The sequence below is a fragment of the Carlito syrichta genome, unplaced genomic scaffold (assembly GCF_000164805.1).
Source record: "Carlito syrichta isolate Samal-C Ts95f unplaced genomic scaffold, Tarsius_syrichta-2.0.1 Scaffold274467, whole genome shotgun sequence".
Classification (NCBI taxonomy): Eukaryota; Metazoa; Chordata; class Mammalia; order Primates; family Tarsiidae; genus Carlito; species Carlito syrichta.
This window is the reverse complement of record NW_007218563.1, coordinates 3,956-19,458: the sequence shown is the minus strand read 5'-3', so window position 1 is coordinate 19,458 and position 15,503 is coordinate 3,956. Positions and strand designations below refer to the sequence as shown.

General features: G+C 36.9%; 1 protein-coding gene across 1 annotated transcript; it reads right to left on the bottom strand.

Moving 5' to 3' along the window:
• Window positions 1-2,717: 2,717 nt before the first annotated feature.
• Window positions 2,718-15,048, bottom strand: LOC103254318 (ATP-binding cassette sub-family A member 10-like; the record flags this gene model as incomplete). Its single annotated transcript, XM_008052448.1, is given in 7 exon segments — window positions 2,718-2,865; window positions 3,859-4,044; window positions 4,262-4,403; window positions 8,593-8,819; window positions 11,699-11,802; window positions 12,154-12,318; window positions 14,850-15,048. Coding segments are annotated over 7 exon segments (1,006 nt in total), but the record flags the coding sequence as incomplete, so codon positions are not given.
• Between the last annotated feature and the right edge of the window lie 455 nt (window positions 15,049-15,503).

Genomic DNA, 15,503 nt, shown 5'->3' with positions numbered 1-15,503 from the left:
TAATAAATATCTGTCTGGGGATGGGGAGACACCTCTTATCAACAAGGGTGCCTGAACGAAGCATATTTGTATACCTAACCCTTAGCTGTACCCCACAGTATCATAATAAAAAATATTGATTTAAAAAAACCACAATGTGATATCACCTCACACCTGTTAGATTGACTGCTATCAAAATGATGAAAGGTAACAAGTATTAGTAAAGACGTGGAGAAAAGGGAACACTTGCACACTGTTGGTATAAATGCAAATCAGTATCACTATTATTAAAAATAGTTTGGAAGATCCCCAAAAGGTTAAAACTAACTGTCATATGATCAGCAATTCCACTACTAGTTTATACCCAGAGGAAATGAAATCAGGACATAAAAGAGATATTTGCACTCTCGTTTATTTTAGTATAATCCACCATAGCCAAGATATGGAAACAACAGACTAGATGTCCATCAACAAATAAATGGATAATGAAAATGTGATACACACACACACACACACACACAATGAAATACTATTCAGTTTTAATAAGAAGGAAATCCTGTCATTTGTTATAACATGAATTAACCTGGAGCTACATCATGTTAAGTGAAATAAGCCAGGCACAGAACATAAATATTACATGATTTCTTTCATATATAGAATTCATAGAAGAGAGTAGAATCTTGATTATCAGCAGCTGGGAGAGGATGGGTGTTGAGGAGTTGGGGAGATGTTGGTCAAATGATACAAAATGTTAGTGAGATAGGAGGAGTAAGGTCAAGAGATTCGTTGCACAACACCATGACTATAGCTATAACTATGTATTGGCATTTTGAAAATTACTAAGAGAGTAGATTAAGTGTTCTCACCACAAAAGGATGAGGCAATTGATATGTTAATTAGCTAGATTTAGCTAATTCCATAATATACACTATTTCAAAATATTATGTTGTACATAATACATATGCAAAGTTCTTGGCAATTAAATTAAATTATTATTAAAGAGGTTTTATGATCAATAAAGTATAAAAACTAAAATACGAATTAAATTTTACATGAATGAATCAAAAAATTATTTTTACTTAAAAATTCCAAAAACTTAGTAAAGGAGAATTACTAATGTGGCACAGAGTTGTAAAACTGGGAAAATTTAATTTTAGAGAATTAGCTTATTCTTACCCTATCTACTAAAAAGAACCCTGACTTTGCCTGGTAGGTTCCCGGATCTTGGGGACTAAAAACAAATTGATTTGATTTACTTTGTAAAGGGCAGTGGATGATGAGCACAAAACAAACAAAGATATTCCAGAATGAGGAAGTCAATGAGAAAACAGAGAATAGCGTAGACTAGTTAGTTGGAAGACACATAATAATTTGGAGAACAGAGTGTTTTTAACATTCTTGCCATACGTATGAATGGGAGAATGAGTACATACAGAAGGAAACAAGATTTAGAATTTGAATTGCAGGCTTGAGAAAGAACAATAAAGTGCTTTTTAAAATTATTCAAATACTTGAGTCCTGATTTTCTCACTGTGACCTATGCCAAGTCAGGGCAACAAGTCAAGTTGATTTAATATGGTTTATATTTACTGCATGTTACTCTTTGGTCAAAAGAAAAAATTTTATTTAATTGGAGAAATTTCTTCACAGAAATAATTTTTCAAAATAATTTTGAAGCCAATTTGCTACAAACATAAGAAATTACTTATTTAAAAAACAACAGCCGGGCTCGGTGGCTCAGCCTATAATCCTGCCCCTTTGGGAGGCTGAGGTGAGTGGATTGCCTGAGCCCGCGGGTTCGAGACCCGCCTGGGCAGCGAGACCTCATCTCTACAATACATCAAAAAATCAGCCGAGCGTGGTAGCGCATGCCTGTAATTCCGGCTACTTGGAAGGCTGGGGTGGAAGGCTCGCCGGAGCCCAGCAGGTCGAGGCTGCGGTGGCCGGGAGCAGCCACTGCACTCCAGTCTGGGCGACAGAGTGAGACTCAGTATTATAATTTTATGGGACCACTGTCATATATTCAGCCGGTCATTGACCCAAAAGGTCATTATACAGTGTATGACTATATATATTAGTTTCTGGCATTATGTGTGTGTGTACACACTACATACAAATTTCATAATAATTATTTTAAAGCCATTTTAGAGTGTATCTTATTACTTTTTATAACATTATAGAAAGCATTCATATTGGGCTAATGTTCTCACAAAAAGGAAGAAAATAAAAAAAGATAATCCATTAACTTTGCATTGTGTTTCTTTCTTCATCTATTTGAGATTCAGAAGAGCAAGTTTTCTAGAGCCAGATATTAGCAGGAACCACTTAATAAACTATCTTATATCAGTGAGCTCAATTTAAGCACTAAAAAGTATCATCATCCAATAAATGCTTTAGGTGTTTCCTGCCTTATTCCCAACTGAAACACACACCACACACACACACATCCCCTACCTTTATGGAAGATCAAAAAACAAAATAAACAAAAGTTCTTTGGAAATGCAGTGTTTTTATAAGATAATTCAGTTCATACCATTAAATTGTGAGATGGAAATGATGAAATTCTGTCCATTGTTTTGAATTTTTGTCCTCTTCTCTACCATCAGAAATGCTTCTTAAATTGTAAGTAACATGTATTATGTTTTAAGAAATTATGTTTTATGAAACTATGTTCATTAAATTATGTTTTAAGAAATAGAATGGCTTTTAATTCAACTTCAACCACACTATTAACTTACCAGGTAAAACTCGCTCAAAATATAATGCCAATATCAAATAGAGAAGAGTATCAAAGGCCAAAATGAGGAAAGTGGCAATCATTATGTATGAATCTCCAGAGGGATCAGGAAAAATAATACCACTCAGGTCATTATCCATGTGTGCAATCTGAAATTACCAGGAACAAAGTAAAATGTTAGATGAACCTATAAAAACTATAGTTGTTTTTTAAAGAAAAATCCAGTGTTACTTAGAAAAATGTAATCCATACTTTAATATCTTTCTCTTCAAAAATGCACACTAAAGTTGTTATTAGTATTGTTGCTTTTCTACAAATAAAGTATTGCCATAAAAGTGAGAAATGCTATATAAGAAGTAAAACAATGACAGAAGAGAAGTTTAACTTAGTCATGGATTATCACAAGTATTTTAAGGAAGGAGATTTGGAGAAGTAGATAAGCAGTCAGATATAACGTATCCTGGGGAGAAAAATTCAAAGTAGGCAATGTAATTAGAGGTCATTTAAAGAAAACATAAAAATTCTAAATGTAAGATATTGTAGAAGCATTAAAATATTAACTAAATATTGAGAAATTGTAGAAAGTATTTTAATCCAAAAATAAAAAGGTAACTTGCATAGCATGACTTGGCACATATGAGGGCTATATAGATGTAATAACACAGTTAATCCTAACAATTTACTTCCATGAGAAGGCTCTACTGACATCCTAATTCTGCAGAAGAGAGGCAAAGAGATCAAGTGATTTGCCCCGTGTCACCCAGCTGGTAGGTAGCAGAGCTGAAACCCTGATCCATGCCAGCTGGCCTCACTCATTACCCGTAACCTCGGATATAAACTACCTCTTTAAGACATTTCTGATATTTCTGACTATCAGATATTTGAAATATCTACATTTTAGATATTTCTGAGGGGTCAGATAATGGGAAATTATCTTTCTTTAAAAAATTTGCTAGGAATTTACAAATGATCTGCCTGCTTTGTTTACTCATTTGATAAGAAATATTTTTGTTAATTAGTTTTCAACAGACTTTCTTAAAATGGAGGAATCGATCATTACATTTCATGAAGCACCAAACTCTTGAATAAAAACATATTTTGAAAATCTCATAAGTAAAATAATGAAATAACTGTCTTCTCACCTGGGCCATCCCAGCAGTTATGGCGAAAGGGCTAAGAAGACCTAGTACCCATTCCAAAGATAAAGGAAGTTGTCTGCGTAACACAGTGAATCCCAGACATCCCTAAAATACAGTGAAGAGAAATCCAGCAAAACCAGCAAGCATGGGTTTCTTTATTAACACGCTCATAAGGAAAGCCAGTGCTATCTGAAGGAAGAAAGAAGAATTCCAATTGGTCATATTTTTCCTTTGAGAATCATGAGTAGCAGTATTCATTAGTTTCTTAAATTGTCAAAAATGCTCTCAAAACATATAGAAAACAGGAATAGAAATTTAGTGACTATACTAATATCTCAAAAAACATTATTCGCTCATATATCTGTGACCTGAAACAGGATAAGAGATGATGTTTTAACCAACTCACCAAAGAAAAGCCATATAAGCTAAGAAGTGTGACTATCACCATGAAGCCAGTATGGATTATAACTGGAATCAACGTTATGACCAGAGCCATAAAAATGGACATGACCAAGATGAAGCCAGCATACATCAATCCCCAGGATAGCCTATGGTAGAAACCAGATGTTAATTCAACATGCCACACACATGTATATGTTTGGAGAGGTAATACGCCAAACAGTTAAGAGTACAAGCTCTGAAATAAAACATCTGGGTGAAACTTATTATAAAAGTGTGGCCATGTGACTATCAGCAAGTTAAACTGTGACTATCAGCAAGTTACTTATGTCCTTTCACCGTCATCTGTTACATGAGGTTAATTGTGGTAGCTACTTCACATGGTTGTTCTGAGATTAAATGAGATAATGCACATAAAGATGTTAGCTTAGCATGTGATACAGAAAGTAGCCATTATTATAATTATTTTACAAAAGACAAATTTAAAAATTAACATACTTAAATATAATTCTATTCTTTCAGACAAGTTACTATATAAAATGCCAATGGAAGAACACAGTAACAATCTCTCCTTTAAACTTTCTCATGCTAAAGCTTCCTAAGGAATACAATCCTTCTGAATGTTTAACTGAAATCTTTCCAGTTTAAGTAAATCTCATTTCATTTTTTTATCCTTGTAGAGCTATTGACATTAGCAACTCAATACGTTATTTTTTAAAAACCAAAATACCTTGGTGCTAATAAAAAATGTGAAACTAAAATAAAGCAAAAGGCATTGCAGGAATTATAATTACACAACTGTGACCCAGTACCAGAGTATCCAAAACATTGTTGCTTTTGAAAATCTATGGAAGTAGATGGGAAGATATGTTTTAAACAACCACCATGCAGTCCATCAAACATACCATGACCATACACAAAGATCAACTCTAAATGGATCAAAGACCTAAATGTAAAACCTCAAACTATCAGAACCTTAGCAAATGCAGGAGATACCCTTATGGAAATTGGAACTGGCAACCAGTTCCTGATGAAAACCCCAAGTGACCATGCCATAAGAGACAAGATAGATAAGTGGGACCTCATCAAACTCTCAAGCTTCTGAAAAGCCAAAGAAACCATCAAGAGAGTGAGGAGACAGCCCACAGACTGGGAAAAAATATTTGCCAACTGTATATCTGACAAAGGCCTAGCATCTAGGATCTACAAGGAACTCAAACGTTCAAAAAAACCCAGCTCCATTACAAAATGGGCAAAAGATATGAATAGACACTTCTCAGAAGAAGACATATGAGCAGCCAACAGATACATGAAAAAATGCTCAGCCTCACTAGTCATCAAAGAAATGCAAATTAAAACTACCCTAAGATACCACCTAACTCCAGTCAGGATTGCTATCATCAATAACTCAAAAAACAACAGATGCTGGAAAGGATGCGGCGAAAAGGGAACACGTCTACACTGCTGGTGGGAATATAAACTAGTACAGCCTCTGTGGAAAACAGTGTGGCGATTCCTCAAAGATCTAAAAATCGGTCTTCCGTAAGACCCTGCACTCGCCCTACTGGGAATATACCCAGAAGAACTCAAATCACTGTATAAAAAGGAAACCTGCACACATATTTTTACCACAGCATTGTTCACAGTAGCAAGAACATGGAACCAACCGTGCTGTCCATCAAAAGAGGACTGAATAAAAAAATGTGGTACACATACACGATGGAATATTATGCAGCCATCAAGAAGAACGAAATAATGAACTTCACAGCAACCTGAATGGACTTAGAGTCTATAATACTGAGTGATCTTCCACAGAATCAAAGAGCTGAGTATCACATGGTCTCACTCATAAATGGACCTTGAACAATTGTTGTAATACTATAAGAGAATGATGGGCAGTAGTGGAAATCTGCCTGGGGAAGGAGGGCACACTTCATTAACAAGGGCGCCTGCATAATGAACATTTGTATACCTAATCCTGAATTGTATCCCACATCTTTAAAATAAAAAAAATTACTTGGAAGGCTGAGGCAGAAGGATTGTCAGAGCCCAGCAGGTTGAGGCTGCGGTGGCCAGGAGTGGCCACTGCACTCCAGTCTGGGTGACAGAGTGAGACTCCAACTCAAAAAAAATAATAATAATAAATAAAAAATAAAATAAAATAAAATAAATTTAAAAAAAACCCCAACATACCATAAGAATTCTTATGGAAGAATGAAAACTTAAGTTCACATAAAAACCTGTACATGGATGTTCATAGCAGTTTTATTAGAAAGTGCTGAAAACTGTTTCTCCTCCAAAGGTAAAGAATTAAACTGAGATACATCTATACCATGGAATAGTACTCAGCAGTAAGAAAAAATAAGCTATTGTGTAGGTGGGCCTTATCTGTGCTAATTAGATTACAGCAACATTTGCGCCTTATCAGGTAGAAACTAGTAGAAGATACAATATATAAGTATGAGGGCTATAAAAATACATATATATTGCAGTTTTACCTAAATATCTGGAATCCTGATATTCCATGAGTGCCTGGCAATAAGGTTCTCATGGAAATTTAAAGAAGAAAATTGGCAAAGCTATATTTCCAGACATATCACGTTAATTTTATTATTTACAATCTCTTTGCCTTCTCTTTAAAAAGAGAAGGAAAGAGCATATTTAAAACACTCTCTTCAATAACTGATGCAACTAATAAAAAATTCTTTAGCCAACACAAAATCTGGTACCTTGCACAGTTTTATATCAGGAAGGAGGTAATCAGACATTTGGATTCAATGTTTGAGGTGATGGATATCACAAATACCCTAATTTGATCATTACACATTATATACATGTCACATGTACCCACAAAATAGGTACAACTAAGATTATCAATTAAAAATACAAAAAAAAAAAGGATCTGAATTTAATACTTCCAATAATGTTAAAAACAATATGGTGTGTCTATAGGCCCGTTTCACCAATGGCGTTTTCTAGGTCTCTTTTCCTTTTTAGCATTAATTTCATTTTATTGATATTTTTGAGTTATGTAGCACAGTGACTATTCTCTTGGGTCTGATTTCTGGGTTTTTTTTGCATATAAGCTATATGGTTTTAGGGGAAAACCTTAACTTTTCTTTTCTTTAGTTTTCTTACCTGTAAAATGAGGATAATAAGACTATGAGCTGTGAGAGATCCTTAGAACACAGTACATACCTAAACAGTGTTCACTATTATTTTTATAATTATTAGACTACAATACTTTGCTATTAATTACTGTAATATATTTCTATAGTTGTATACTATCTCAAAATCAAGGAGAAAGGGATAAAAAATAAATGGATGGATGGATAGATAGATAGGATAGAAATTTGGAAACTTACATAGATAGAGAGAGATGCATTTGACCATGCAGTAACAAGCACCCATCACTATTTGTGCTATGTAATTTAAACATATTGCTTCATTTAACCGTTTGATCAATTCCATCTAAAGAACATTTTATTAACTAACTACATAACTTGGCCTCAATAACACTGTAGTAAATTAGCTTATTGTCCAAAATGTTTTCTTCCTTTCTCTACTCCTCATTCTCATGAAAGGAGTAAAATTTCTCATATTGCTATCTGTGGGCTTGTCAGTTTGACTTGCTCTAACCTCATGGCGGGCAGAACATATTTCTCTTCCCCTTGTCTTTAATGTTGTCTACATGACTTCAACCAATGGGATTTTATCATATTGATATGAGCAAGAGCTTGAAATGTGCTTGTGCAGTGGGACTTGCCTTTGTGAGTTTCTGTGAGGGAGAACATGCCCAGCTAACCTACTGACTGAAGAAGAATGTGAGTCATGTGGAGCAAATCTGGCTCTCTGGAGTTAGCCTGCAACTTGGATCCAAGCCTGGCCAAGACCAGACTGGATCTGTCAAACTCTAACCATGCCACAGACAAACGAGAAAGAAAAATCATTGTTATTGAAGGTCACTGGGTTTTGGGTGGGTTTTATGCAGCATTTTCTGACAGTCACTAACTGATGCAAATACTATTTATTTTTCTTCAACTCAGGGAAACATAAGCATAATCTTTTTTTTTTTTTAATTTTTTATTGTAGAGACAAGGTCTCGCCAAGTTGCCCGAGCTGGTCTCGAACCCATGGGCTCAGGCAATCCACTTGCCTTGGCCTCCCAAAGCACTGGGATTACAGGCTGAGCCACCAAGCCCGGCTAGTATAATCTTTACTTATATTCTACTGCCAGCATCTTATACTCTAATGTTGGTATGCTAATTAAATTGGATACATGCAAGACAAACTCATGAGTGCATGCAATGATACATGGTAAAGTGACAATGAGCTTACCAGAATGCTGACTCTCGGAGACCCATTACTGTCATCAGTTTCTTGAATTTTTTCTGTTCCCTTGTAACATTTACCGATGCAAAGTATACAAAAGAAGAGAAACAGCCTACACAAGTGAAAATAAACCATTCATAGAAGACTCCTATTTTAGAAATGAAGGGTGGTATCTTCATATTTATTCCAATAACTGATGTCAGCTCCTTCATCACAGAATGATCGGTTGTGACCTAAATTGGGATGTCCACAAATTTATTATGTTAACTACAGAAAAAAATATATGAGAACACCATACACCTTTCCATCTCTTTTCAGTTTCAGTATTTCCATATCCTCACCATTTTGAAACGACATTTTGTAGTCATTGACATTCATTATAAGAGTCATTTGAGAAGTGGCTGAGGGTCCGCCATGCATACACACTGTGTTAAGTGACGGAGAAGCTGCAGCAGTTCAGACAGAAACACTCCTTTATATTTAGGTAGTGCAGTGGGAGAAGGAAGGAGAGATATTAAACATCCCCTTGCTCAATCAATGGTTGGGTTATAATCGAGCAATGGTGTTAACAGAGAAGTAGAGGAAAATCAGTGAATGTCTCCCTGCAGAAGTGACAGTTAACATTGAGAGAGAAAGGCTGTGATCTTTCCTAAACAAAGGTTGTGTTGGGAGGGTTGAGGACGGAGAAGAAAATTGAGCAGAGGGAACCGCGTATGCAAATTTAAAAGGGAGCATAGAACACTGGAGCACAGACAAGAGGTTCCTGCAGCAAAAAGTAAATAGGTTGAGTGCGGATGGGGCTGGGGAAAGAAACTACTCCCATAGTTCAGGCGAGAGAGAATATGTGGCCTCGTGCTGATGGCAGAGCTGAAGAAACGTACATACATTTGAGCTTAAGATTAAGAGGCTGGCTGAAAGATTGGATCTGACAGGTAATGCAGAGTAAATTATCTCTGATAATCTCTCCGTTTCTATTTCATCAACTAGGTGACTTTGGCATTCACTGAGATGGGAAATTCAAAAAGATTCAGTCATATTTAGAGGAAAACACCCACTTTCAGTTTTGAGCATACTAAGTTTGAATTGCTGGAGACATCAAAGCAGAGCCATCCAATACTCAGATACATGGCACTAGAGCAGAGGTCAGCGAACTATGGTCCCTAGACCAAATCTGGTCCACCATCTGTTTTTATACACAAAGTTTTATTGAATACAGACATACTTATTTGTTTAAGTGTTATCTATGACTGCTATCTGTTATCTATGACAATAATAGAGGTGAATAGGTATAATACAAACAGTTTGGCCCCCAGAGCCTGAGATATTTACTAAGTGGTCCTTGACAGAAAAAAATTCGCTGGTCTACAACTTGAAGTAGTTTTTAGAGTCATCAGCATACCAGTTATGGGAATGAATGAGACTGTCCAGAGAACACGCATAGGAGGAAAAGAGAGGCTTTGGACAGAAGCTTGTGGAACTACAGATATAAAGATGCAGGAAGGTAAAGTTGGCTAATCTGGCAAGAAGACCGAGAAGGAAGGCTAGAAAGGGAAACCAGGTCAATTCTATGTTATTTAGTTGAAAGATCAAGTCAGATGAAGAATGCACAAATATCAGTTGCTAATTGACATGGGGAATGTTATTGGCCTGAAAGGCCTTTTTGATAGTGTGGTGAGGCTAGAAATCATATTGAGTTGAATTAAAGGAAGATGACCCTTTTAAAAAGCTTAGCCACTAAGGGGAGACAGGCATGGTGGCTCATGTCTGTAATCCCAGCACTTTGGGAGGCAGAGGCGAGAGGATTGCTTGAGGCCAGGAGTTTGAGACCAGCCTGGGCAACATAGTGAGAGCTCGTCTCTACAAAAAAAAAAAAAAAATTAGCCAGGTGTGGTGGTGCATGCCTGTGGTCCCAGTTACTTGACAGGTTGAGACGGAAGAATTGCCTGAGCCCAGGAGGTGGAGGTTGCAGTGACACTAAGCTCCAGCCTGGGTGACAGAGTGAGACTGACTCAAATAAATAAATAAATAAAATTTTAAAAAAGCTTAGCCAAGCCGGGTTCGGTGGTTCAGCCTATAATCCTGCACCTTTGGGAGGCTGAGGTGAGTGGATTACCTGAGCCCGCAGATTCGAGACCTGCCTGGGCAGTGAGACCTCATCTCTGCAATAAACCAAAAAATCACCCGGGCGTGGTAGTGCATGCCTATAGTTCCGGCTCCTTGGAAGGCTGAGGCGGAAGGATCGCCGGAGCCCAGCAGGTCAAGGCTGCGGTGGCCGGGAGCGGCCATTTCATTCCAGTCTGGGCAACAGAGTGAGACTCCAACTCAAAAAAAAAAAAAGCTTAGCCATTAAGGGGAGGGAAATAGGGTAGTTGGTTAAGGAAAAATGTGGATGAGGGAAGGTCTTTATCATAAGTGAAGAAATTAATTTTAAATTCTAAAGGGAAGAATCTAATAGAAAGGGAGAGATTTTTGTTTGTTTGTTTGTTTGTTTGTTTGAGTTAGAGTCTCACTCCGTTGCCCAGACTGGAATGCAGTGGCCGCTCCCGGCCACCGCAGCCTCGACCCGCTGGGCTCCGGCGATCCTTCTGCCTCAGCCTTCCAAGGAGCTGGAACTACAGGCATGCGCTACCACGCCCGGCTAATTTTTGACTTATTGTAGAGATGAGGTCTCGCCAAGTTGCCCGGGTGGGTCTCAAACCTGCAGGCTCAGGCAATCCACTCACCTCAGCCTCCCAAGGCGTGGGATTACAGTCTAAGAATCTAATAGAAAGGGAGAGATTTAAGAAAAAGGAGACAGAAGGACAAATCCATAGTCCCAGTTTCCTGATAAGGTTGGGAGGGATAAGATCAAGCTTATGAATGAGGAGGGACATGGGGATAAGGAAGGAGATGAAAAAGCATGGGTGTAGGGTGTGGCTGGTCTACAGTTTTACAGGGTTTATGTTGGAAGGTGGAGGATGTTCCCAACTAGCAGTGTTTATTTTCTCTGATAATGAGAGGCGAAGTGTCATCTCCTAAAAGTATAGGGGCAAGGTGGAGGTTAAGATAGGGGCTGGAAAAGAGGAAAAAAACACAGAAGATTTGAAATAGATCTTTGAAGTGAGGCACTTACTTCTATAATTGCAGCATTAATTGCAGTTTGAAAAGCCACAAATCCATTTCGCCAATACGCTGTCAAGTGACAATACATTTCACCTTGCATATCCCAGCAGTGTTCTTTAAGGAAGAAGAAAAATATGTCCATTGTTACGTAATGGAGTCAATTGCTAGAATTAAAAATCTTAACTTTGGCTTTAAAACACAATACCTAAATGTCATCTTAGAGTCTACAATTACACAATTTAGGGTATGTTAAAGCACTTTGCAAAACTAGAAGGAAGAAGAACGTGAATTAACAGCTGTCAGAATAATGAGTCTCATATTGTCGTAAAGACTGATGATTAACCTCAGATGGAGAATGTTATACTGCTTCTTTACTTGGTTATACTAATGCTTCTATCAGTCATTCTGAACAGGGGATTCGATGAAGTGGCCAAAAAAGATTGCAACAAATTTTTATATAGTCACCTGAGTAATCTGAGTGTTCCTTTATATTTGGGATTCTATGTCCCCAATTAAACTTTAGCCGGTATGAAAAAGTATCACTAAACACAATTCCCACCAGTTCAATGTACTTTTTTGCAAGTACTGCATCCATGGTTTCTTCATCAGGTGTCCCAATAATTGTTCTTCCTATCATGTACAAAAATTATAAACAATCATGTAAAAACTTATTATTGGAAGATGCAAAACCAAAGTACAATTGTTTAAGTTTTCTATAAAATTAGTGCTGTTACATATCATCCCTGAGTAGTACCTTTTTTTATCATTTTAAGTCAAATACCTGAAAAGATGCGAATGATATATGTTCAAAAAATAATTTGCAGCACATTATTTTTAGTAATTCTCATTTTGGTAAAGACAAACTGTCCCTATATATAGAAACATGATGTCTAAATACAAGCATGTACATCTTTTCTGTAAAAGAGACACAAAACTTAAAAGAGAAACAGAGGAGAAGAGAAAGTGGTGACAAACATGAAAGGAAAACTCTTTTTCTGTTTCAAACAGATTTATATTGCTTAATTTTGTTTAGAGTGGATGTTACTTTGGTTACTAAAGTAATTTAAAAATTAAAAGAAAAATATTCAAAATAAACAATAAAAATGCTTGAAAATTTGGCGTTTTCCTTTTTTCTGCCAAGTTTATAACTGATTTCTATCACATGAAAATAGTATATTAGTAGAAGTATGCAAAGAATCAGAAGCACAGAAACCAGAAGTAAAGCTATAGTCTACCTACAGATCATTTGGGGTCAATAAAACTCTCTGAGAATTAAGCTCATAAGAATCAGTGCATAATGAATGAGTTTGCAATCTGTAGAAGCAATCCACCCAATAGGTGGTTAACAAATCTATTATTAATGTAAGCTCTGGAAATCACTGAAGTTCAACTTATGGACTCCTTTGTTCATAATTCTGTGTATTACGTTCTAACAATTTCATAAATCTTAAACCTCACTCAGGACAAAGTATACATTAAGATGAAAAAATTATTCATTTTGTGGTATAGCCATGCCTTTCAAAACTACTCATCCTTCCAAAAACAAGGCTGTGAAACTTTTTTGAGGACAATGCTAACTTCACTGATTTCCTCTAGAGTTAAATAAATACTGTCAAAGCTAAAACATCAGTATTTGTGCTAAAAAGCAAGTGTTAGATAAACGTAGAACAAAAAAGTGAATGAGGGCTCTGGGTGGAACATGCCAGCATGGTAGCTGGATTGGTATACTTCATATAAGAAAGGGACAGAGCCCAAAGAGCCGTGAGACGCTATGGGCAAAAGCAGTCAATAGCATGAACTGTGCATGCAGGAAGGCTAGTCCCTGAGGCCTCTGTAAACGCTTAAGCTAAAAAGAGATGAGGTAAATAACCACTTGAAGGAAGCAGGGAGAGATCAGGGTAATATCAACACTGGTCTGGCAGAACTTGAACTTGTCAACAATGTGGTAAGAGAGGCAGGCTGAAGTCAAAGCTCTGGAAGCCGCAATGAAGAATTACAAAACAGGGAAAAGCGCACAGAGAAAAATATCCATTCCAAAGTGTGGAGAGGCTGAGCACAGAGTATTAAGAACAAAAGATAAAATAATGAGAATTCAGACCTTGGAGCTGTCCCTGGGAATGACAATCCAGACACTAAGAAACTAAATACAAGTTTCATAAAGACAGGATTAGGCAGCGATTAGAACTGAGATGTTAAGAGACTGGGTAGAATGTACAGAGGGATGAAAATGGCCAATGTTCAGAACCCTGAATAATGCGGGGTAATAACAAGAGAAATCTGATGGTAGGCTAAGATTACTGAAGCAAAAAATAATTGTCCTGAAATCTGCTTATGCAAAGTCAAAGGCATTTAAGGAACAGGCCAGAGACCCCAACTGACTCCTACTAGATACTCCTAATGGTCGTAGATTGGATAGGAAGGATGGCAGAGATCTCATACAATACCTATGACTATTAGGTGCTTTCACTTCTTTTAAAGATGCGTAATCGAGTGAATGCAGGAGCCTGCATAACACAGAGATCTATATTTTCTGAGTCTAGATATGCAGAGAAAGATTTAGAGAAAAAAAAACTTACTACTCTATGATCAAGGGCCCTGAATTTGTTAACTTTGAGCAGCCAATACCTGCTTTGATGTTAAATAGACTTTATGTGTCTTGAGCTATACATTTTAAATATTTTAAAAGATGGAACAGTAATGCTTTTTCAATGCTACTGTTAAGCTTGAGTTATAATTTCAGACATCTTTGATGTACATTTCCTATTTATCATTTAAATAGAAAATAATTAAATTCTGTAAAAATTCTGAAACTCTTCATTATAGAATGCTCAACTGAATAGAATTTTTAAAAAGTTAAGTTTGGAGAAAAAAGTGAAATTGACTTTATATCACCTAAAATGGAGCCCAAGCCTTCTTTCTCTGCTCCAACTTTCTGGACTAAAGGGTAAAGTGTGTGTGTGGTGCTTATAAAGCCCCCAAGTGAAACTATTTCACATTTCACCTACTTACATTTGGTCTCACACCACCCTCTGGACCGCATACATAATGGGAGTACTTGCCTCAGTTGAATACCACTGACCCACAGGCTGTGTATGAAATTCAACTTGCAAAACAGACTTCAAGTCACATAATACTGAAGCATTCACGATTGGACAACACACCTTTCATAAAGGAAGACAAGGCCATCTTATTCATTATCCTCTGTGTTACGTTGGTGATTGGTGTATATGCCACCACTAGCCTAGAGTCATTAAACTGAGCCACACTTCCCAGGACATGAGGAGGTTGTTCAGGAAAACGAGTAACTCTGAAGACTTCCGAAAAGATGCACAAATACAGCCCTGGAAGCAAGGCTATTGTCCATTCCTCCAGCACACAAAAGAAAAATGAGACAAGTTGCAAGTGGTTCAGAACAATGAGAAACATCAAAACACATTTTAAGACAGAATATACTGCCATTGCTAATGACTTCATTTCCGCCTCTGATTTTTTTCCTTCCCAATTAATATCTATCCTTTAAGAAAAGAATACCTTTTCAAGAATACGCAGCTGTGAGATAATATTTTAAAAAGTCAGTCAGTATCAGCCCAGGGATTTAGCATTTCTAATAGTGAAACCGCCATTCACTCTATGCTCTCATATGAAACGACTGGGGTACACATCATCACATAAAAGACGTTCTTACCCAAAAGACTTAATATGAATTCAATTGTGCTTTTGGATCCCACCCTCTGGTGATAAAAGGATGGGTTAAATGACAGCATGGAGAAGTCACCAGACAAAAAGAGAACATGACATATTCAACTAGCTTTGTC